The sequence below is a fragment of the Protopterus annectens genome, chromosome 2.part2 (assembly GCF_019279795.1).
Source record: "Protopterus annectens isolate FY-2018-M chromosome 2.part2, PAN1.0, whole genome shotgun sequence".
Lineage (NCBI taxonomy): Eukaryota > Metazoa > Chordata > Ceratodontiformes > Protopteridae > Protopterus > Protopterus annectens.
In genome coordinates this window covers 169,324,894-169,348,767 of record NC_056730.1, presented here as the reverse complement: position 1 = coordinate 169,348,767, position 23,874 = coordinate 169,324,894, and the positions used below count along the sequence as shown (strand labels likewise).

At 38.5% G+C, this 23,874-nt stretch overlaps 1 protein-coding gene across 1 annotated transcript in view; it reads left to right on the top strand.

Moving 5' to 3' along the window:
• The window catches only part of LOC122795584, a 484,904-nt gene that overhangs the window by 254,144 nt on the left and 206,886 nt on the right, over positions 1-23,874 (top strand). Inside the window, exon 4 of the mRNA XM_044063834.1 lies at positions 2,694-2,860. Coding sequence (XP_043919769.1) covers positions 2,694-2,860 — 167 coding nt within the window. The remainder of the gene's footprint in view (positions 1-2,693; positions 2,861-23,874) is intronic.

The following is a 23,874-nucleotide window of genomic DNA, read 5'->3' as shown; positions in this document are numbered from 1 at the left end:
TATAAAAAAATTTAATAAAAAATATTTCAAACATAACTATTTGTGTTTAAGTACTGGTTTGTTGGTAATCATTTTAATTCCAGGTAAATGGTCGGCCTGCATACACATTATCCATTTGTATTCCTTTAATTCTAACTTATTTTTTATATCACCACCCCTTGGGCTTTTATACAGACTTTCAATCACTCTAAAGGTAAAATCATGATGAATACTCCGTTCAACCAAGTGTTTTGCTAACGCATTAGTCATTAGACCCCTACGTATTTCAGACATATGTTCAATAATTCTTTCTTTAAGCTTCCTAGCTGATTTTTCTGTATAGAAGCTTGTACAGCTCTTACAGATAGCCATATAAATGATAAGGGGTATATTGCATATTGCAGTACATTTAAAAATATAAGTTTTTCTAGATGTAGGATGGGTGACGGTATTAGAGCTACAGATAACAGTATAACATGAACAGTTAAAGCATGGAAACGTCCCACGTTTATTAAGAGTATGCGTTTTTTTTACTAAAGGTTATATCCTTACAGTATAAATGGCTCTTAAAATTTGAACAGTTCCTGTATGCAAACAATGATTTGTCCCCTATAAAAGGCCTAGGTTCTGGTAGAGCTTTTAAAATACTCCAGTTGTTTATTATTAATTCCCTCTTTCATCACTGCATCTGCTATAAGTTGTTAATTAAAGTAATATACCATCACATTTATTATTATCACTGTGTTCTGATATAGCAGGAACAGAAAAATAAGGTTCAGCTTTATCTTTCCTTTGTTTTATAACATCTTCTTTGATATTTTCTAAAGGTTTCTGGGCATAACCCCTTTCTTTAAATTCGGCTGTCATTCCAACCATTTGATCATGACATCTTGTGTTATCAGTATTTAATCTACTTGCACGCAAATACTGACTTTTTATAATTCCTTTAAATGTATGTGTACTGTGCATACTCATTCAATGTAGATACTTATTCGTAAGAACAGCTTTTTAATAAATACTGGTATTGATTTTTGAACCATCATATTCCGGCCTGACATCTAAAAAATGTATCGCTGTTCTAGATGAGTTCATCATAAACTCCAAAAAATCTGTTGTCTGGTTAAGAAAATCAACAAACTCAATAAGTTCATCTTGCTGTCCCTGCCGTATCAGGAATACATTGACCACAAAATACTTGTAAAAAGAGACTTTAGATTTATATCTTTCTGGCCCGTTATAAACATATATCCCCTCATTTACTGAGTGTGAGATTAGCATAGGTGTTTGCGATGGGAGTAACTATCGCCACACCAGCAATTTGATGGTAAAGCTGTTTATCAAAGATAAAAACATTCTCAAGAACAAGCTCAAGTAGTTCACAAGAGTGTTTCAGTCTCTCTTGCCTTTATAATCAATATGCTCTCATAAAAGTTCTCTAATTGTATTTATACCATAATGGTTAGGAATTACAGTGAGCAAGGGCTTAATATCCAGGGTGACAAATGTAATATCACAATCATGATTTGTATTATACCAACTAGATAATTTGACCAAAAAGTCACCATGGTCCCTGATGAAACTCTTGACAAAATTCAGATACTTATTTAAAATATTTTATAAATAGAGTGAAATCAGCTAAGTGACCCAGTCTCTGCCTGATACTATAGGTCTCATTGGAGGGTAAAACAGGGACTTATGAACCTTAAGTAAGCCATATAATACTGGAATCACAGGACATGAAACAGTTAAATAGTTATAAATATCAACAGAAATATCATTCATAACTTGTAAGTCATAAATAGACATGTTAATATTGTTAATGCATCTGGAGACATCAGCGTTAGTTATTTTCTTAAAAGCATTACTGTCAGACAGTAGTTTGTTCATAGAATGGATGTAGTCAGCACGATTGTGCCTCTTTAATTATTATATCATCATTTTTTTGCAATTTAAGAAGTGCATCAATTTCACATCTTGATAAATTATGCATTTGTTAAACTTATTTTCATCATATATATATTTTTGCTCACAAATGTCATGAAATGCAGTAATAACTGGATTGCTCAATGGTATAATTACACTGGGTCTTTTACATACCTGAGAGTCAGATGAAAAAGAATCCTTAAATATCAATTTTAGATTTAAGTTGCGAGCAGATACTTTTAGATCCATGAGAACATTCACAACAGTATCTGTATGTGAATTTTATACTGTCTGATGCTGACATCACTTTACTGGGTCGAGGTATTAAGTTTATTCCTTCACAGAAGGCTTTGAGATTTTCATTATGTTTGTTCTGTTATTCTTCCAAGTACTTGCATATCATGGCAAGCCTGTTCATATATACCATGTTTATGTCTCTGTTTCAGACTAAATTCAGGATACTGTCTGCAAACAGAAAATGCACTTTGTCTGTCTTGCTGTTCTAGACTAGGCTTGTTGGACAGATTGTCTAGAAGTACAAGCAAATTGTACTCCTTAGCAATATACTGAGTAATTCACAAATGCTTAATCATGACCTCTGTTTGTATATTACTGGATTTGCCCGTAGGTGGGTGCCTTGCCTAGCGACACTTTTCATGGTAAATAATAACGGTATCCATGGATGACTAGTGCTTATCACTGGCACAGTTTGAAGATATGCTGTTTTTTTTCTTTTAAACTAATCCCATTGTATAATATATAAAATGAGCTCATGTGTTCTCACTTTACAGCTTCACCGCTCTTTGGACTCGGTACTGCAAAGCTACAGGAGTTGTCTGGAGCCTTCAATACCATATTTCAGATCATGCAGATTCCCATTACAGCATCACCAACACTGCCAGACAGTCCTGGCTGTAAATCTGTTCAGGAGAACACATCTGCAGCAAATGAAAAACATGTAAGGTTTCAGTTTCTATGTATTAAAACTATAATCAAAAGCTAATCCTGACAGTGTAAGAAACTTTGCATGGTATGTCACTGATTGCTTTTAGCTTGCACATAGTTCCTTTCTGTCAAGAGGGACACCCATAGAAGTTATGCAGTGAAACTCATCTTCACATTTTAAAATGGTTTATCTGTGCTTGCTAGCATGTACAGTAAATGATTACCTTAGCTGAAGCTTCCTAATTTGCAGCAAGATTTAGATTGTGTATTTATTTACATCCGAAGTTCAGAAGAAGCCCCACTGAGGTATAGATGCCTGCTTCACAGGGAACTGCCTGTAACCACAAAGCTCCATAGGTAGAGAGGGTAACCCAGTAAGCTAAATTCAGTCATGTTTTCAAAGACAACTTAGATTGTTGTAAACTTTTAACAGTTATTTGTAGTCTTAAAGATGATTCTTGCTTATGACAGATAAGGAACTGTACAAGATACTGTGGTGCAACACAGTACTGGCAAAAGTAAAATGAGTTACTTGTGTGAATGTCTGATAAAAAAATAAGAAGTGAAGTAGTTGAAGACAGCAGCAACAGGAAGGGACTTCAGACATTAGCAGTCAGATCCTCAGCAGATTATGTGGAATAAAATTAATTCCCTAGCTTTCCACACAAGACTTTCTGGTGCCATGAGAATCCTTGACTGCTGAGTCTACTCGTAAAGGTGTGTTATCAGAGGCAACTTCCCCTTCTTGGCATTGAGTTTTAAATCGCGTCACTTGGTCATTCCTGGAGGGTGTTTTTATCTTCCTTCAGGTGGTGACAACCTCAGAGGTGTTTTGTGGTATTTGCTTCAAGAGGAGAACAGCCTGAAACTATATGTCATCTTGTCCTCTTCAGTGATACTACGAATCTGGTCCCTATTGTGATGCAGAACATAACAGGTGATTTTATGCCATTGTGGCATAAACATTTGTAATATCCTGCTTCATTTTGTCCTTCCCACTGAGGAAAACAACTATTGTTCAGTAAGTCTTGGAACCATCCTCTCCTGATACTAAATTGTTAGCACCTAGCTGCTTGTAAAATGTCAAGGAATGATTAAAATTTTAGGTCTTTGACCCTGTCTTTCTGTTGTCAAATAAATTTGCCATATTGTATTGTGCAATTTTTAAATGATAGTCTTGGATCAGGGCATTGGAGGTCTGAAGATGACATTGTGTTCCTGGAAATGTAAGGCCATTTTGATTAAGAGAACCAAAATCAGCTACTTCAAAAGTTTTTGTCAGCCTTTAATAAAGATCATCAGCACATTTATTGCTGATTAATAAGAAGAAAACGTATATGAAATCGTAACATGTAAATAGAGTGAAATCAGCTAAGTGGCCCAGCTTCTACCTGATAATATAGGTCTCCTTGCAGCTTGTTTTGGATGGAATGGATAAACCATGGTTAATGTATAACCAAATTAAATTATTTTATGTCATCAAGGATATGTGCACAAGAAGCCAATCTTGATAAGATGTAAACCATAATTTGTTAACACCAACCCTTCTTTGGGTCTGACCTCAAGGCATGCTACCATTTATTGGTACTAGAATCTCCATTTATGTGAAACCATTTGCTTGAAACCTTATGGCGAAGGCTCATCATTTCCAACTGAAGAGAACCAGGGGCACTACCTACTAAAGAGCAAAAGGGAGCCAAGATGTAAAAACTTTTTTCCCATCCCCAGCTCCTAGACTGTGTACCTTGTAAGCCAGATCTTTTGAACAAGGATGACTGTGACCTGCATGACTCCTTCTTGTTCAACACTTTCTGAGGACGGCAAAAACCTGAAATCTGTCAGGGAAAAACAGGAAGTCCACTCCTGACCACTAAACCAATCACCTTCACAGGCTAGCAAGCAGTTTTCTATCTTTCTGGAAGCAGTCCCCTCCCACCTGCCTAAACCTGCTGATTTTACAAGACGGCCATGTCAGCAGGTAATTTCTTGAATTCCTTCTGTGTCACCATATTTGATAAGATGACAGCCTGCTTCTTTTAACACTTTTTCCCTACTGATCACCTGCTTAATGGAAGTTCTCCTTCTTATATAGCTGTACTGCTGTTTCCTGAGAAGTTTTTGTCACTCTCTGTTCTCAAGCTAAGTCTTTAACAAGCATTGATTTGTTACGAACACTACAGCTACTTAGAGATGTAACAGAAAAGTTATGCAGCATAACCTGATTTTTTAGCTTGGCACGCTTCAACTGTGAATCATATTTATATAATTTATAATTAATAGAGATATATTTTTTCTGTAAAATAAGACTGGAGAACTGTAAAGCATTGTTACATATCTCATTATATTAATCCAATAAATGTGTGGTACTAGCAGCAAAGTTTTATCCAGTTGTTAGCTTTTATATGATGACATTAAAATCCCACTGAGGCAATTCATTTTGGCCATATTTACAGAAATATGACATTTATGAGCATATACATTTTAAAACAGTGCCCATTGTGATGACCTACCACTGCTGACCAGTAATCAAGGAGCCTACTTCCTCACGACTGGCAACAGTGGAGGACGTTCACTGAGAGGATGACAGGTACACACAAATTATTTCTAGATGCAGCCCTCTGCACTGAGTGCAGTTTCCCTTAAGAGCACACAGAGACCACAGTCAATCCAGGACTGGTTTCTCCCTCTTTCTCCAGATCCACAGTAAGACTCCCCACTGGCACAACTATAGAGTTGCGATCTCAGCTGAGTGACCAAGCCAGGACCTCCAGCACCCTCTCTGTCCAACCAGTGCTTTGTGTTCCTGCCCAAGTAGCTCACACACAAACTCTTTGGGGTTTTGTTTACACACACACACACACACACGCACACACACACACACACACACACACACCTGGGAAAGGCTGGCACAGGTTTACTAGCTGTGTCCCCTTCTGCCCAGGCTATAAGGTATTTACCACTGCCACCAGTCACTCCTTTTCAGCTACTTTAGGGCCCTTAACAAAGGGTGTCCAATCTTGCTGTGTAATATTAATACTAATACAAATGGTAGTTTGACCAAGAGCAAGGATGTTAGGAGTGGCCCACACAGTGTCACCAAGTAAATATGCAAGTACTCTCAAAACTTAAATATCTCTACACAGATCAGCCACAGTGAAAGGTTTAAGGATATTTAATAATAAATAAAAGAACAATAAAATATTCAGTATATATTCACAGTGACATCAGAGTTCAAAACCACAGGAAATATTTAAAATAACATTTCAGTACAGGCACAAACAAAGAAAGAAAATAAAATCTATACTAAGCTTCACTATACTCCTGATTGCATCTAAGAGAGTTACTATACCCTAGCAACTTACTTAGAACAAGGTAGATCTAGTGTATTGTTCTTCTTGTTGTTGTCTGGTCCAAGACAGAATGCAGAATGATCTGTCTCACTCAGAGACCTCTCCAAAGTAATGTCTGAAATTTTACTGCTGGGATAGCTTGCAGAATTACATCACTTCTTGTCATCTGACTTGTGGTTCCCAGACAAAACCCACACTGTTGGATGCTGGCAGTATTTAGCATCTGCCTGTAAAAATACCCAGACAAGGGCTTTTGCTCAGATCATTGGCAGGTGCTGGAAATCATAAAACGATTGCTTTCCTTCATGCTTCCAAAGTAGTAATTAGTTCATGCAAAAGACAATACAGAAAGCTTCCTAGTACAGACTTTATGTCCCTAGCCTCATTGAAACCTGAACGATACCCTCTTTATGACCTAGCCTGTAAAGTCATTTAATTTCAGATATTTTTCTAAAGTTTGCTAGACTGAGGTTAACCTCCTATATTCCAGTTTCCACTGTTGAAATATGTACATTTAAACAGTTACAATAGTGCATGTACATTTCTGTTCTCTTCCAGTAGGGCACACTATGGATACATTTTAAGCACAAGCACTTTACAAATACCTTTTCGCATAAACATCTGTGCAGAGCCGTTTGATATACACATGACATACAGTTCTAATACATTTGTAACACCAACATCTTGTATAAATTAGTTTGATATTCATAAATGACATATAATTATTTACAAAATTCCAGCTAGCTGTGCTGGCAGTACCTCCTTTTGTCACACTTCTTCCCCCCTTCAAAGACTCAAGCTAGTTTTTCAAGTGACCCTTAAAAAACATTGCTTGAGTGGGATGAGCCTATCTAAGAATACATTACCCTATACATTGTCTTGAGATCCCAGCTGCCTTTGTATTACCGACCCCATAACAGTGCTGCACAGTCATACCATATGCCTGCAACCCTACACTCCACAATGGTAATTTGCGATTTTGCTGGCTGGCTTGCTGTAGCCAAAGATCCTTCTCAGACTCCTCCTGCCATATACCGATAGAAAATGAATTATCAGTTAAAGTGGAAACTCAGCATAAAGAGCTTTCTGACAAGTTTAAAGGGGAAATATTCGTGAATAGGCTAGACACGCTCTTTCATCAAGTTGATGCCTATAGCAATAGACTTCAGCAAACGAAGCTTCGTAAGCTTCAGAGAGACCATCGAGACTTTACAAGTGGACAAGTATTCATATGGCCTAAAAACATACGGAATCAAGAAATGCAAATAGCTGAATCCTCTTCTCATAATATGATAGAAAATGATTCCTTGACAGCCCCAGCAGACATTTCCCCTTTAATTAACGTCTCCACACAGAATAGCGTTATGTCATCATCGTCTGGGATTGTGCGACCGTTGACGTCTGAAATTTTGGATACTCCACCACCGAATCAACTGGCGTTTGTACAGCACCATGTACTGGGAGCGAAACCAAAGTTACAACAGAGTAACATGGATTCTTTTTTACCTTTACCAACGCGACTTCGCAGAAATTCGAGAGGAAGATCACAGAGCCGAGGAAGAGGCAAAAGAAAGCTATCGGGAGAACCTTACAGCAGGAAAGGCCAGAAGAGGGACTAAACAATCTGTTTTTTAATTTATCAAGACTATCACTTTCAGATATGGACTACCTGATTTTAAATAAGGGATTATCCTTTATTCCAGCACCGGTTAGCAATATTTCTGATATGCTTCTTGACTTGAGAATGTTTGCACGAAATGTTGCTTTAAAGTTACATTTTAACAAAAGTCAGTTACCAACTAAGAATGCTATTGAACCAATTAGTTATAAAAGGAAAAGTTTATTTACACCAGTATTGCACCCATATATTGAATGTTTTGTTAAAGCTTGTGAAAATGACTTTTATAATCATTTTGCTGATCTTGAAAAAAGGAAGTCTTCGTTGTACTTTAATACAAGTAAGGATGAATGGGCATCAATAAATGCGTTGACGAGGAATCCAGAGATTATTGTTAGACCAGCAGATAAGGGTGGTGGGTTAGTTATAATGAATAGTACTGATTATATCAGCTCTATGAATGTATTATTAGATGACAATGTCACCTACAAACTCATTGATTTGGTAACAGTTGAGAAAATGATTTATGAAGTGCATCATGAGCTTTATGATTTAATGATGTGTAGACAGATAGACCATGATTTTTATCTCTTCCTGCTAATTGAACATCCTGTTATACCTTACATTAAAGGGCTTCCGAAGATGCACAAGGGTTTGATTCCGCCACCGCTCCACCCTATAGTTGTAGGGAATGGATGGGTCACTGAAAATATTTCTATCTTTATTGAAAAGAAATTAAGACCACTTATATCCAACATTCCCACTGTGCTTAGAGATTCCTATCAGCTTTTGGAAGATTTTAGGAATTTGGATAATGTGATATCAAGTTCTAGCTTGCTAGTCACAATGGATGTAAAAAATCTATTCACTGCCATCCCCAATTTTTATGGTCTTGAAGCTATCAGAAATTTGTTGAATCAAAGTCAAAAATGTAGTTGTAATGAGCAGATTTTACTTAATGCTTTATTGGAATTAGTATTAACTAACAATGTACTGATGTTTAATGGTCATTTTTACATACAACAGTGGGGGGTTGCCATGGGCACCCCCTGCTCTAATACGTATGCAAACCTTGTAGTTTATAGTTGGGAAGTTTCATCTCTGTTTACCCATACAGGTTTTAAAAAAGTCTCCCTATATAGGAGATTTGTTGATGACATCCTACTGGTTTGGGATGGTACTGTGGATGAATGAATGAGTTTTGTGTCTGAGTTAGAAGATACAACGGAATTTCTAAAGTTTACTATTGAATACTCTCAACTTAGTGTAAATTTTTTAGATCTCACTATTACAAAAGATGGAATTGGAGGGCTGACAACCTCACTTTATAGAAAGCCTAGCTGGAAGAATACATTGTTGCACTATGATAGCATGCATCCCAGATTCACGTTCAGTAATATAGTGAAAGGGCAATTTTTGAGGATAAATAAACTTTGTCAGGACTCTGATGAATGGACAAATGAATTTAATAAACTAGAGAGACTATTTTTGGATAGGGGATATAATGCTGACATGGTACATAGGATTAAGGATTCTTTCTTGCCCTTATGTAAACCTGAGATGTCAGATAGTTCTCTGAGGACAGGATATATAGTTACACCAAGCCTGATGCTTCCTCACTTTATTATTTAACTAGTTTTACTAGTGATAATAAATACATAGTAAATATAATAATGAAAAACTGGCATATTTTGACAACTGATGTAGAGATTAAGCATATAGTAGGAACAAAACCTATATTCACTTACAAAAATATGAAAAATTTGAAAAGGATTTTATGTATTGAACGCCAGACAGTACAATTTAATAGTAACATCTTAAATAGGAAGGTTATTGGAACACATGCTTGTGGGAGATGTAATATGTGTCCTTCGATATCGAAATGCTCCAATTTTGAACATCCAGAAACAGGTCTCAAGTTTGAACCTAGGTTTTCAGCGACATGTAATGACACTAATATAATATATTTGGCCGATTGTGAGTCATGCCCATCTTTTTATATAGGCATGACCACTAGATGCCTAAGAGATAGAATACAGGAGCATCTCTATGATATTAAGAAAATGGATGTGAAAAATGCCCTAGCCAAACACATTTTAGAATTTCCTGAACATAAGTTCCATTTTAGAATATTACAAAAAAGAACTCCTAGTATAAGGAGGGGTGATAACTTTAATAGTTTAGAAAACTTAGAGCTCAATTGGATATTGAGATTTAAAGCTCAACATCCTCCGGGGCTTAATTCTTACATCAGTATTAGGTCAGTCCTGAAGAAACGGAAATTTAAACATAATATCAAGTAATTTATCTTGACTGTGATATACATATACATGTATTTTCATCATTTTTTCCATTTTTTCATGATCCATGGTTTAATTCATTTTATGAATTTATGTCATCTTGGCTTTACCTATACATTTGCATATACATTTATATGTTTTACTTTCTATACCTACAAGGTTTGTTTGTACTATAGTGACATCTGCTTTTATACAACATTTATCCATAAATTCACATGTGTTTTTCACTTTATGTCTCTATATATATATTCATATACATTCATATATACAGTTTTTTAGTTGATTGTTTTATCAGCTTTTGATATTATGAATGATATATTTTTGACAAAATGATATCTCTAAGCTTTTATATGTTTATGATTTATGCATATCGATCTATTTTGAAGTTTACATTTTTATTAGAAATGCACTTTAAGGGATTTAAGCACTTTATATTAATGTAAAATTTTTATGGAATTTATTCAGCTGATATTTAATTCTTTTTATGTTTGTAGTTAACTCTTTTTACTTGATTTTAATCTAATTGACCATAATTGCTTAATTGATTGTTTAGTATACGAATTATCCAATTGAAGATCACTATAAAAAGCTTTGGTGAATTTTATGTATTAGATCTGAAGAAGCGTGCCTTTCAGCAGCACGCGAAAGCGCTCATCACATTCTCTCAATAAAAGAATAATTTTATCGTGGTGGTTTGCCTCTTATATATTTCATCTTGGACTTCAGTTTGCTTAATTTTGGAGGTAACCTTTGGGAGACAGAACTACTTTTTCTATCATATACTGCAAATACTTGGCACAAGGACCTCTCTATCATGGTAAGGTTTCGTGGTGTTAACATGGTACAGTTTGTACCCCTGCCTCCTGCCTAGCAGTTTTACCATGTAGGTAACATCACTGACCTTCCTTACCACTTTGAAGGGTCCCTTGTAAGCTGCCTGCAGCTTATTGTGTATTGACAGGAATGAGAACCATAATCTGCTATCCCACAGCATACTGTCTGGCTCAAGCATTCCTGTCATACCAGACCTTTGTCTGCTGTTGGGCTTGTGCCAGGTTCTCCTGGGTCAAGCCCATGAGTTCCCAGAGTCTTGTCCTGAGGTTCAGAACATATGTCACAGTAAACTTCTTGTGGGAGTCACACTCATTTTCTCACTCTTTGCTAATCAAATGTGGAGGTCCCCTCACCCTATGACCATACAACAGCCCAAAGGGTGAAAAACCTGTGGATTCCTGAGACACCTCTCTGTAAGCAAACACCAGATGAGGCAAATATTTGTCCCACTCCCTGTTAAACTGGTCTGCAAATACCCCTAGCATGATCTTTAGTGTAGAGTTTAACCTCTCCACCAGACTATTAGTCTGGGGATGGTAGGGGTGGTCTGTAAGTGCTTCACCCCAAAGCACTCCCACAAACAAGCCAGCAGGTCTAATATGAAACTGGCACCTCCGTCAGTTAGTATTTCTTTTGGGAAATTTACCCTGATAAAAATCTCTAACCACTGAATGGAGATATTAGCGAACCAAAAAAAACCTGGAAACTGAAACAAGTTCGCTAGGAGAAACCAAATGAGGGTCAGAAACCTGAAATTGATCCACTTTATTAACGCCAACAAACCAATACGTTTTCGACACAAATAGAAAGTCTTCTTCAGAAAAAGCACACACCCTAACTCTCTAACAAAGCATTTACCACCTTTGCTGCCTCAGTGAAGGACAGAGCCACTGCCTCAGGGTATCTGGTAGCATAATCTACTACCACTAAGATATACTTCTTTCCTGTGGAACTTGGGTACTCAGAACCCCCACAATATCCATAGCTACCCTCTGAAATGGCTCCTCCATCACAGGCAAAGCCATCAAAGGAGCTTTGACCTTGTCTCCTGCCATGCCCACTTTTTGGCACTGCTCAGAGGTCCTGCAGTACCCTGTTACATCCCCAAAAATCCCAGGCCAATAAAAGTTCTTCATGATACATCTCTTGGTACTCTTTATGCCTATATGATCTGCAAAGGGAATGTCATGGGCTATGGCTAGAAGTGCCAGACTGTAGGCTCTGGGCACTACCAACTACTATATTATCTTACCCTCTAGTCCTCCCTCAGGGGTCCACTCTATATACAGTAACCCTTTGTCCCAGTATACAGATTCCCCATTTCCTTGAGAATCATGTGACTCCCTAGCTACCTCCCTCAAGCCTTGTAATGTAGGGTCTGAGAGCTGAGCCTGTCTCAACTCTCTCTTTGTAACCCTTCCCAGCTCCCCTTCCACAGGAAGTCTGGTATCCACTGACAGCGGTGCCTCTCTGTCATCCTGGGTACTACTACTCACCTTTGCCCTTGCAGTCACTCTGTCCAAGGGAACATCTGTACCCCACCAGCAGCTGTGGCTCACCTTCATTCTCACTGCTACAGGATAGCTTCCTCACAGATGTAACCACCTCACCAGTCCTGGCTTCAAATGTGCGGTCTGTCTGGGTCCTCCCCAGGCTACCAGACCCACATGCCTGTCTCCAAGCCTGACTGCATGTAACTGCATGCACACGAGGTACTGTTATCAAAATCATTCCCTATCAGGGCATCTGCAGGGATATCTTCAAACACACCTACTTGCTTGCTTCCTTTTCCACTCTCCCAGTCAAGATGAACCCTAGCCAAAGGTATATGGAATGGGGGCCCTCCTAAAGCTCTGACTGGAGTAGACTGCCCAAGCAAGTAGTGCTCTTGTTTAACCATTGCAGGCTTCACAGTGGCTAGGTCAGAGGCTGAGTCTCTCTTAGCAGTGGCCTGTGTCCCATCTACTAAGATAGGGTATATCCTCTTGTTGTAGTTTAGTATCCTTGTTGTCTCCAGAAAACTTACCACTGGCATTCTGTCAGTCCCATTTGCTGGCTCCCCTACCTTTTGTTCCCCAACTTGCCTCCATGGACATCTATATACTACATGGCCTCACTGGTTACATTTAAAGCATTTAACCCATAATCCTGGCCATGTACTTGAACTAGTGGCTTCCCCTGTGACTGACGGAGTCTGTTGGGGCAGTTTAGGCTGCCCACCATGGGTTCCCTTATAGCCATGTGCAGCACTGGGTATTCCTTTTATGTGCAGTGATGCCCTGCTTGCTAGGTATAGGTCTCCTTTTTCCCCAACTCATCTGTGGTGTTGCATTTTCTGTATGCCAGCCAGATTCTCATGTCCTCAGGTAAAAGTGCTAAGGGGCTTGTTCCCTCACCAAAAGGTCTGCCAGCCCTTCAGAAGTGGTGATGTGGCACCCACTCACCCACCTATGAAAATAAGTGCTTAACTCAGCAACATAATCACACACACTTTCATCTGCCTTGCGTCTATGCTCACAAAACTTTTTTTATAAACTTCAGGTGTCACGTTAAAGCATTCCAAAACAACAATCTTTAACTGTATTATAATTTAAGCAGTCCATATCAGACAATTTAGAAACAGTAGTTACAGCTTTACCATGGAGTAAGGGGGTCAGGAAGTATACCCAGAGCCCTTAGTCAGCATTATACTGTTTACATACCCTTTCAGACATTTGAATACAATTGTCAAAAATATCACCCTCTGTAAATTGTGGAAGAAATTTGCTGACCTTTATTGCTTATGGGGTTCGGTTATTTCCTTCCGCATTACCCCCATGACCCTGGCGAAGAGTCAGCATCTACTTTTCATGTCGCCTCTGCCTCTCATTTTCTTTAGCCTCCAAACGTCTCAGTCTCTCTGCTGATTCTATTTTGAAATGTTTGGCCCCCAGTTCAAGTCTCTTTAACTTCAAATGGATTTTTAAGTCCTCTGAGAAAAAGTTGAACTGTCCATTTTCTGAGAGCTGTACATTCCCAAGGCCAGTCTGGTTGTCTTCCTGGTTGCTGGTCTGTGCTGCAGCTGTAGTTAAGGCTTCAATCATTTCTGCTTTACTTAGGTTGTCATGGACCAGTCCTTTAGCTTGGCAAATCTCAGCCAGCTGCCTTCTTGTCAGCTTGCCATAATCCTTTGCTAACATCCTTGCCTGCTCTCCCTGACTAACTAAGCTAACAAAAAAATGAATAAAACTATTGTGATATGAAACTCTGAATGTTTACTGTGTGTCTGCCTGAGAGTACAAGCACCTTCTTTAGTGACCACTGTTTACATGCTACAGGAGTTCAATATCCACACCACTGAATCCCAGTATGTGATGTGGTGATCCCACCACTGCCAGCCAATTCAATTAATATGTCACGATCCACCACTGGACCAATAATCAAGGAGCCTCAGTCCTCACCACTGGCACCTGTGGGGGGAAGTTCACTGGGAGGATAACTGGTATACACACAGTATTTCCAGATTCAGCCCTCTGCATCAAGTTCAGTTTCCCTTAAGAGCACACAGAGACTGCAGTCATCTGGGGCTGGTTTCTCACTCTTTCTCCAGATCCCCAATAATACTCCCCACTGTCACAGCTATGGAATTGAGATCTCATCTGAGTGACCATGTCAAGACCTCCAGCACCCTCTCTGTCCAACCAGTGCTTCGTGTCCCTGCCCAAGTGGCTAACGCAGACACACACACTCTTTGAGGTTTGATTTACACACACACACACACACACACACACACACACACACACACACACACACACACACACACCTGGGAAAGGCTGGCACAGGTTTACTAACTATGCCTCCTTCTGCCCAGACTATAAGGTAGTTACTACTGCCATAGGCTACTTTAGGTCCCTTAGCAATGGGTGTCCAGTCTTACTGTGTAATATTAATACTAATTAAAAGTGGTAGTTTGACCAAGAGCAAGGATGTTAGGAGTGGCCCACACAGTGTCACCAAATAAATATGCAAGTACCCTCAAAACTTAAATATCTCTACACAGATCTGCTACAATGAAAGGTTTAAATATAATACATAATAAATAGTAAAAGAACAAGAAAATACTCTGTATATATTTACAGTGACATCAGAGTTCAAAACCACAGGACGTATTTAAAATAACATTGCAGTAAAGGCTCAAACAAATAAAGAAAAACAAAATCTAAACTAAGCTTTGCTATATTCCTGACTGTATCTAAAAGAGTTACTATACCCTAGCAACTTACTTAGAGCAAGGCAGATGTGGTGAATGGTTCTTCTTGCTGTCAGGTCCAAGACAGAATGCAGAATGCTCTGTCTCACTCAGAGACTATTACTGCTGGGGTAGCTTGCAGAATGACATCACTTCTTGTCATCTGACTTCTGATCCCCAGGCAAAACCTTCATTGCTGTAAACTGGCAGTATTTAGCATCTGCTTGTAAAAATACCCAGGCAAGGGCTTTTGCTCAGATCTTTGGCAGGTGCTGGAAGTCTTAAAAAATGTATTCCTTCATGCTTCCAAAATAGCAATTACTTCACACAAAAGACAATACAGAAAGTGACCTAATATAAACTTTGTGTCTCTAGCTGCATTGAAACCTGAAATATAGCCTCTTTATGGCCTAGCCTATAAAGTAATTTAATTTCAGATATTTTTCTAAAGTTTGCTGGATTGAGGTTAACCTCCTGTATTCCAGTTTCCACTGTTAAAATATATATGTTTAAACAGTTACAATAGTGCATGTACATTTCTGTTCTCTTCCAGTAGGGCACACGGTGGATACATTTCAAGCACAAGCACTTTACAAATACCTTTTCAACACAAACATCTGTACAGAGCAGTTTGATATGCACATGACATACAGTTCTAATACATTTGTAACACCAGCATCTTGCATAGACTAGTTTGATATTCACAAATGACATGTAATTATTTACAAAATTCCAGCTGTCTGTGCTGGCAGTACCTCCTTTTGTAACATCCATTATTTCACAAATCATATGTGTTGAATGCCACGTATGAGGGGCATGTTTTATTTACCATATTTACTTTCATATGATGCCATGCGGTACTGTGCAGCACACACCTTTTTGACAATATTCCTATACATCTGCATATATTGTTAATATTGGTATGTATGAAAATAAAGAACTTGTAATATTTTTGACGTATTGCATTGTAATTACACCATTTCAGGGCCATCTCTTTCTGTTACTGTGTCTCTGCAGGTTATATATTTCTTAGCCTCTTCTCCCTCACATTAATGAAGTGTGAATGCTTGTATGATTATAATGTCATACTCTGCAGGAACACTTCATGAATAGCTATGTGTATATTCCTCACTGTACATGTTTCAGACATAGTGGCAGTGGTAATTTCGGGTAAGTATCATCCAATACAGCACTATTAACATGTTGTTTCCAATATGTAGGTATGTTGAGATTTTTTTCTTGTGTTCAGTTTTTGTGTATAGTACCTGCTGGGCATTAGACACTCTCTCAGACTCTCAACTCATTCATTCTTTCACTGGACAAGAGCTGATTGACAAAGGTTCTCAGCCAGACAGCCATCAGGGGTCATTTGAGTTTTTTCCCTCGGTCCCAACTATGTGCACATTTGGTGCAGCACTAGGGTGAGGACATGCAATGGACTGATCTCAAATGACATTCCGTCCAAGCAGCCCTTTACCTCTCCCACAGCAAAAGCAGTGATCTCTCCAATTTAGACCTGGGATATCACACTTCCCTGTGTGTCCCTTAGTTCATGCAAACCCCACTGTCCCCCAAGAAGAGGCAAGCAGGGCATGCATCTTCACTCAGCACCCTCCTTGCCAGTGTCAGGGTCACTGATTGAAGCCTGGGCTCCTGGGTCGCTGTTAGGGGCACATCTGCATACTTCACATGGCCAGTGATGTATATACTGAGATATTAATGATAATGGTGTAGTTTGCATATTCTTTGTGACCCAGCCATTTGTTGTATTCCTATTAAGTTACACTCCTAAGGTGCTGTTAATCTGCTGCTGCTGCTGCTGCTGTATTTGAATTGAAGAATCCCAAGTTCAAGGATGTCTGCATGCTTGGCTGATGCAGGTTGTGGCATAATTTACTCAATGGTTGCATAAACTTCCTTACCACAGAAACCACCATTTCATTTTTGCTGTATGCACAGTTCAGCTAATTATCCTTGCTGTCATTGTTAAAGCCAAGTTTGGATGCCTAACAGTATTACTAATCGACAATATTGCAGTCATATTTAAATTACACCTTCACTTCTTTCCTCCACTATATAGTGATGGTTAACACGTACTATTACCAACTGCTGCCATAAAACCAAAGTGTGCTGTCCCTAAGAAGTCCCACATTTCTTATTTGTCTCATTTCACATTTGTTTTACCAGTAAGTGGAAGAGACTTCAGTAAAATTGCACAGGATTACTAGAACATAGTACCTCAGGAAATAAATGAACAAAACTGTAAATTTCAAAGGGAAAATGACTGCTACATACAAAAGAATTTTGTGAATGTCAATAAATTAGAGATAGAGGTAAACATCTTTTAAGATTATTATGCATCATTCTTTGATCTTAGAAACATACAAGTATCCGAGTATGAATCTTGCTACTTTCCAAGATTTCATTTTAAATTTCATATTCTTCCTTTAGAGCATCACGTTTCCATTTCCAGCTGTATCCTGTAAAGCTGTGTCAAATGTCCTTTTCTGTTATATCTTAATAAGTAATAACTGCTTGCTGTTGATTACCTTTTAATGTTCAGTTGCATATTTCACAGTTCTAGAAAATTGCTAGTGGACTTTACTGTTGTATTACTTGTATTAATTCTCTCATACTAATTACTGTTTCATCTTATGTAGTAATTACACTAGCCAGTTTTCCATTGATAGGAATTTACATTTATGCTTTGCCTTTGGCTGGAAAACATCCTTAGACCAGCTCACTTACTCAGTTAAAGAACAATAAATAAGTTACCAGTCACAACACACACTGGAACTGCCTTTAACGTCATGGGGAAGAGCACAGTGTTGATAACCACCACAAGTACCAAAGATTCAGCTTAGCTAGTTGATGTCATAGGTGGTAAGAACTGTTAGTCATTTTGCATATGTGCCGTGGTGGACAGCTCTTCATGTTCAAAACAGGTGGGAGGATCTTCTTCACAGTAGCAGGGACCATCACCATTAAGTCACACATTCAGCTGCCAGGTCCACACTTGAACTTCTTCATGTTAAGTCTATTGTGCAGCAGTCCCTTTCACCAAATCCTTCAGATCGTCAGATCACCCTTAATTAGTAAGGGCTTGAGCCTGAAATGGTCTGTAGTCTAAGTTGAGGGCCTTGAAGATGGGAGTAGCATGGAATAGCATGGACTTAGCTCACACTCTAGGGATGTGTCCTGAACTTCTTATACTACCTTGTCTCCAGATAACTGGATGAAGCCTTCTGGTGACCAACATGATCTTGAGTCATCAGCGCGCAGATGAAGAGTACATTTGGACATGTACTATTCTCCTGAAATGAGCCTCAAGGCTTGCTTTACCCAGCATTTCCTAGCTGACAAGACCGTGTATGCTGATTCTGCACTGGGATTTGTACCTTAGGGCCTTTGTATCAGTCAGATGTATGATGTCTGGTGGGAGCTTAAGATGTACATGCAGGATTGTACTATTACAGAGATGGAGCAGGACCTTGAGACTACCCTGACACAGGCCTGTCCTCACATGATGCTGCCATTGGCTAGCACTTGTTCCTGCACCAGTTTCTGATCCTCAGCACTTAGTGCTGCTGCATCACATATTCTACCTTACAAAATGTATGTCTGGGGGTCGTGGAGTAATGATCATTTGAGGTTTCAGAAAAGCAGAAATGCCATTAACTGAGATTCAGAAAAAAATAATGAGGCCCTGGCAGTCTAAACGTTAGACTGGCCTCTGGCCGGTATCCCTTCCCCGCAGAAGTGCCTGATAAAGTTTCAGGGGAAGTCACCTGAAGAGGTTGGGTATTCCTCCTTGAAGCTTGTTGTTAGGGATGCAGAGTCTAGAAACAGTTTAATTCTGCCTTATCATCCCAGAAAATGGTCAATGCGTTTTACAGGCTGCCAGCTTAGCCAATGTATCAGCTTACTTATCATTTCACTTTTGATTCCTTTGTCATTTCTTAGGTCTAGCATAGTTCCTGTAGACCACAACATTATGCTGAAGGTGTGCATAGCTTTGAAAAGGTGTGTCAACATGGTCTACCCTTCTGCTATGTCTGCTGTGTTGGGAGCTTAGGGCTCCTAACTGTTCATCTCACCTGTCCCATGTCTAGGTGAGAATGTGCTGGATAAGCTAAAAGTCCATGAATATGTCTAGGGATACGCTCTTTGGTTAGAACTCTGGCGTGGGTTCATGTTCAGTAATTCATTGAAAGGAATACCTGCCTTTGGGTGGTGAATAGAAGCAGTCCTCATTTTCTCTTTGTGCACGTTCATCCACTGATGGATGTGCACTATAGCATGGGAGCTGACCCCGTGTCACTCTACCCACTTTCAATTCCAACCCTCAATACTTCTCTCATTAAAGGTGCAACATACACTTCTTGCAAATAAACTGAAAGGAAAAAACAATGATATGATTAGATAAAAATTAAAAAAAATGCACAAACCAATATAAAAAGAGAAAACTGTAAAAATGAAGAGGGAAAGGAGAAGATAAACATTTACCTGAACAGATCTTATAATACCTTTGTACAGCAGCACCATAAATCATGTATACTACTAAGGAAAAACACATACTGAACCAAATAAACTATGATCTATAATAATTATATGGACTGAAGTGTAAACATCCGTCTGTGAATGCAGTCTGTTTGTTCGGGTGTCTTCTACAGTAGTAAAAGAATATTCTAAGCTGCATATACTGAGAAACATAATTGAAACAGTCCCAGTTATTTCAGTATAGCAAGCAACAGTAGCTTAAACGTACTTCTGATTTGACTTCGAGCTGCACTAAATAATATCATGCTACACTTCATCTTCAGTTTATTCCAATTCCAAGCAGGAAGTTAAAAACATTGCAATATTGGATATGGTTATTTCTAAAATTACTAATTATGGGGTACATTCGCAAGAAAACTGGGACTACAAACAGCTTAATACATTCAGCAGCACTTGATGCTGTTTTAGCCTTCAGCATATTCCTCACAATTCTGAAATATGTTCAAAACAAAATATTTTCAATCAAGATATGGAGACTTAAAGCTGATAGCTGTCACTTGCTGAATGTCCATATTAAAGCACTCTTTAAATCCAGAGATAATGCTGTCCTTTCCACTTAACTGAGTTTTTTCAGTGCTGTTCCACCATTGTAAATTGCACTGCACATTTTAAATCTGGGGTAAACGAGAACTACGTTTTATATAATGACTGTTATATCCATGGACAGTATGAGGATTAGACCATACAGGAAAAGCCTGGGGGAAAATCCTAAAGGTACAGTACTCTATAATGAATTTCTGTTACAATAAGGGAAAAAGTGCAGACTAGTAAACAGGCAGCTAAATCTGACTAATAAAGAAGGAGCACAGTCCTTACTAGCTAGATATCTACAGCAGTTTTAAAGAACAGTCAAAAATGTAGCCAGAACAGTTTATAAGTAAAAAATCCACAATATTACAACCCTCTGGGAAATTCATGCAGCATTAAGTTCCTTGATTGAATGTGAGATTTGTATTGGTAACCGGTTCTCTTTCATTTGTTGTAGTTGATATCACTGTCTTTTGGCCATTCTACTTAATTGAGAAGACCTTGCCTTCTATACACAAGGTATAAGGTTTGATCCTGACCTCTGGCCAATGCCTGTTTGGAGATTGCATGTTCTCCCTGAATCTCTGTGGGTTCTTCCCATCTCTGAAAATCATGCTGAGTGTTTCCATCTCAAACTCACCAATGAATGGAGCTGTGGGCAGCAATGCAGACTCTACATGGTGCCCTATAGGGGGAAGGGTTGCACAGACCAACTGCTTGGGGCATCTACTATGGTGTGCAGTATCCTTAAGACAGGAGAACATGGATCACAGACTGTGTACCATGGCAGGACTAGCCACTTGACAGTGTAAATGTATGGCCAGATGATTTGTTCATGCTGACTAATGTTGCCAAAATGGGCATGGGTAGTTACCAGTGATAATTGGGTTGAGGGCATACCTCTCAACCTGAAACATCAAAATCTGGACAAAGGCCCATGAATAGTAGCTACAACTGGCCATTTGCCTGCATAATTATGTAACCCAGCCCACTCCAGTGGAATTATGGGATGCCAACATTCAAACGCAAATTGAAAAACGGACAAAATATTAAACACAAAATATAATCAGAAATAGTGTTTTATTTATGTTAATATTTGTACTTGTATAAAACTTTGAACTTGTATAAGACTAAAAGGTAATTTTCTTTTATAAAAATAAAAGTAACTGCTGCACTCATGTAAAATTAAAATAAATACAATTTGTGTGAAAAATCAAATGATTTCTAACTATTACTAAACTGGTGTAAAATGGAACTAAAATAAATACAAATCAAATTTTTATAAGGAGTTACACATTAACAACTACAGCATTAATGGGTGTCATCAACATGGATATTAGTAGGACTAGATTATGTCAACTGCCTGTTGGATAGCAACTACTAGATTCTAAAAAACCGTGAGATAAGCTTTCTTACAGAAACTGTTTTGATTTACTTCAAAGAAGCCCTTAGGGATGAACAGTCATATGAATAACATAGGCCAAAATTTGCAAGCAGAAATGAGAGCAATACAGAAGAAAGATAACCAAACAATTCAGTAGGAGAATGAGCATCAAGTCTAATAATAAAGAATTTACAATCTCACTTATATATGCTACCAATACATACAACTCCATATGAATTACAGGAGGCAATCCTGGGCTCATTGTGGGTGCTGAAGTGGAATACTGCACTGCATTTTTCTAAAAAATGCATATTATACAGCATAAATCTGAATATTTCCTTGTAGCATATTAAGATGATTTCTTTGATCATGCCTGAAAATGATTACTGCAATGGAAAGACACGTGCAACAGCTGGAAAGGCCACAAAAGTACCTTACGAAGAGGATCCTAGCCCTTAAACACATGTCCTACATGGACAGACTCAAAAAAACTCCAGCTATTCTCTGTCTCATATAATCTAGTAAGAGGTGATCTCTGCTTGACTTACAAAGCCATGTCTGACCCAGCTCTGTTAGAAATGCTACATCTAAAAAAATCCCAATCCCTCTGCACCACATGCTCCAGAGACCTCAACCTCATTACCACAATCAACAGAACATGCTGGAGGGACAGATTCATAACCCAGAGACTGCCCATGCTCTGGAATAGACTTCCCATACATGTCAAACAGAGCACCTCACTGGCCCTCTTCAAGAGAAAATTTGATGAGTGAATGGGAAATAGAAAGTTCACCCCAGGGATCACTCCAGTGGCTCTACTTGATAGAGGTACTGTGAACGAACATTGGGTGGCAGATGCCAGGGCACTTCTATGGGCTAGGCTTGTAAAGGCTCCAGGGCCATTAGCCTAGTACACACCTATGAACCTGTGAACAAGAACAATATGCTGACCCAGTAAAAAATAAGAAGTAAACATTGTGGACACAATCTTGAAAATACACAGCAAATGTATGCTTTACTACTGTATAATGTTCAGATGTTTGCAGATCTATGGTTGGAATAATACAACAAAAACACTTAAATGTACTTACACAAAGCTTTCCCTTAAGGACATAAATGTAACAATGATACTTTCAGATTTCCACCAACAGCAATATATGCATGCATGCAAAAGAAAGGAAGCTAAATAAATGCTTACTAAATTATTGAAGGGCTCAGCCTCATAAAGCCCCATTCATTTGAGGCGCTTTCGCCAAACCAAAGGGTTTATTTATATATCTATAAATCTGCATATTTATTCTTATAGCTAATGATACTATAACAAATATAACTGGCACTTATAACTGCTAAACATGATACTGTAACAAACATAACTGGCACTTTACTTGGGGAAGGCTTGAACATCTATATTTTTATCTATTGCTAACAACTGTCACATTTCTAGAAATGTATATGAGGGATTTAGAACAGACAGCAACTTTCTAAAAAACAGTTAAAAGTTCTGCCAAATGTCTGCCCACATTTATTTTTTTTTCTCTTGGCAGCTTCATCCTCCTCCCTCTAACACAGACACCGATACGTACTCACAACACTAACCCCTGCATCCAGCTACTACTTCTCAGCTTTGTGGTTACTGGACCTCATGGCAGACAGAAACTGGCCTTTAGAGTTGCCTTCCCAAAATGTGAAATCATATGATAAGTGCAGTTAAAAAAACTACTGCAAGCAATCCATCAATCATAGAAACACAAAGGTAAACGGCAAACATTCCAACCCACTGTTCACGCAACATAACAAATCGCAAGCTGCTGCCAAATGCAGCATATAGACACAGTAAACATATCCTAAAGAGAAATCAGTTTACTGTGTCATACAGAGTCTACAAAATTTAGCAGAGCAGCATCCCCTGACACTACACACTAGCCACCTCCCAACATAGAAAATACCCAGTGCCTTATTTGTATCACATGATCCCAACCACTCCAGTGTTTTAACGTCATGCATTTCCTGGGTGACCTTCTATCTAGGCTGAGGGAATTATTGCAGTGTTCTACTTTAACTGGATAGTGTGTTTGTCACAAGAACTTCTTAAGTGAGAGAGCACGTAGTAATTGTAACTGATGATCATTAAGCCACACGTCTGAATTTTTATGTAAATTAAACACAAATCATTTATCTGCCGTCTTGCTGGACTGCAAGAACAAGAAAACTTTTGTTTTTCTTAA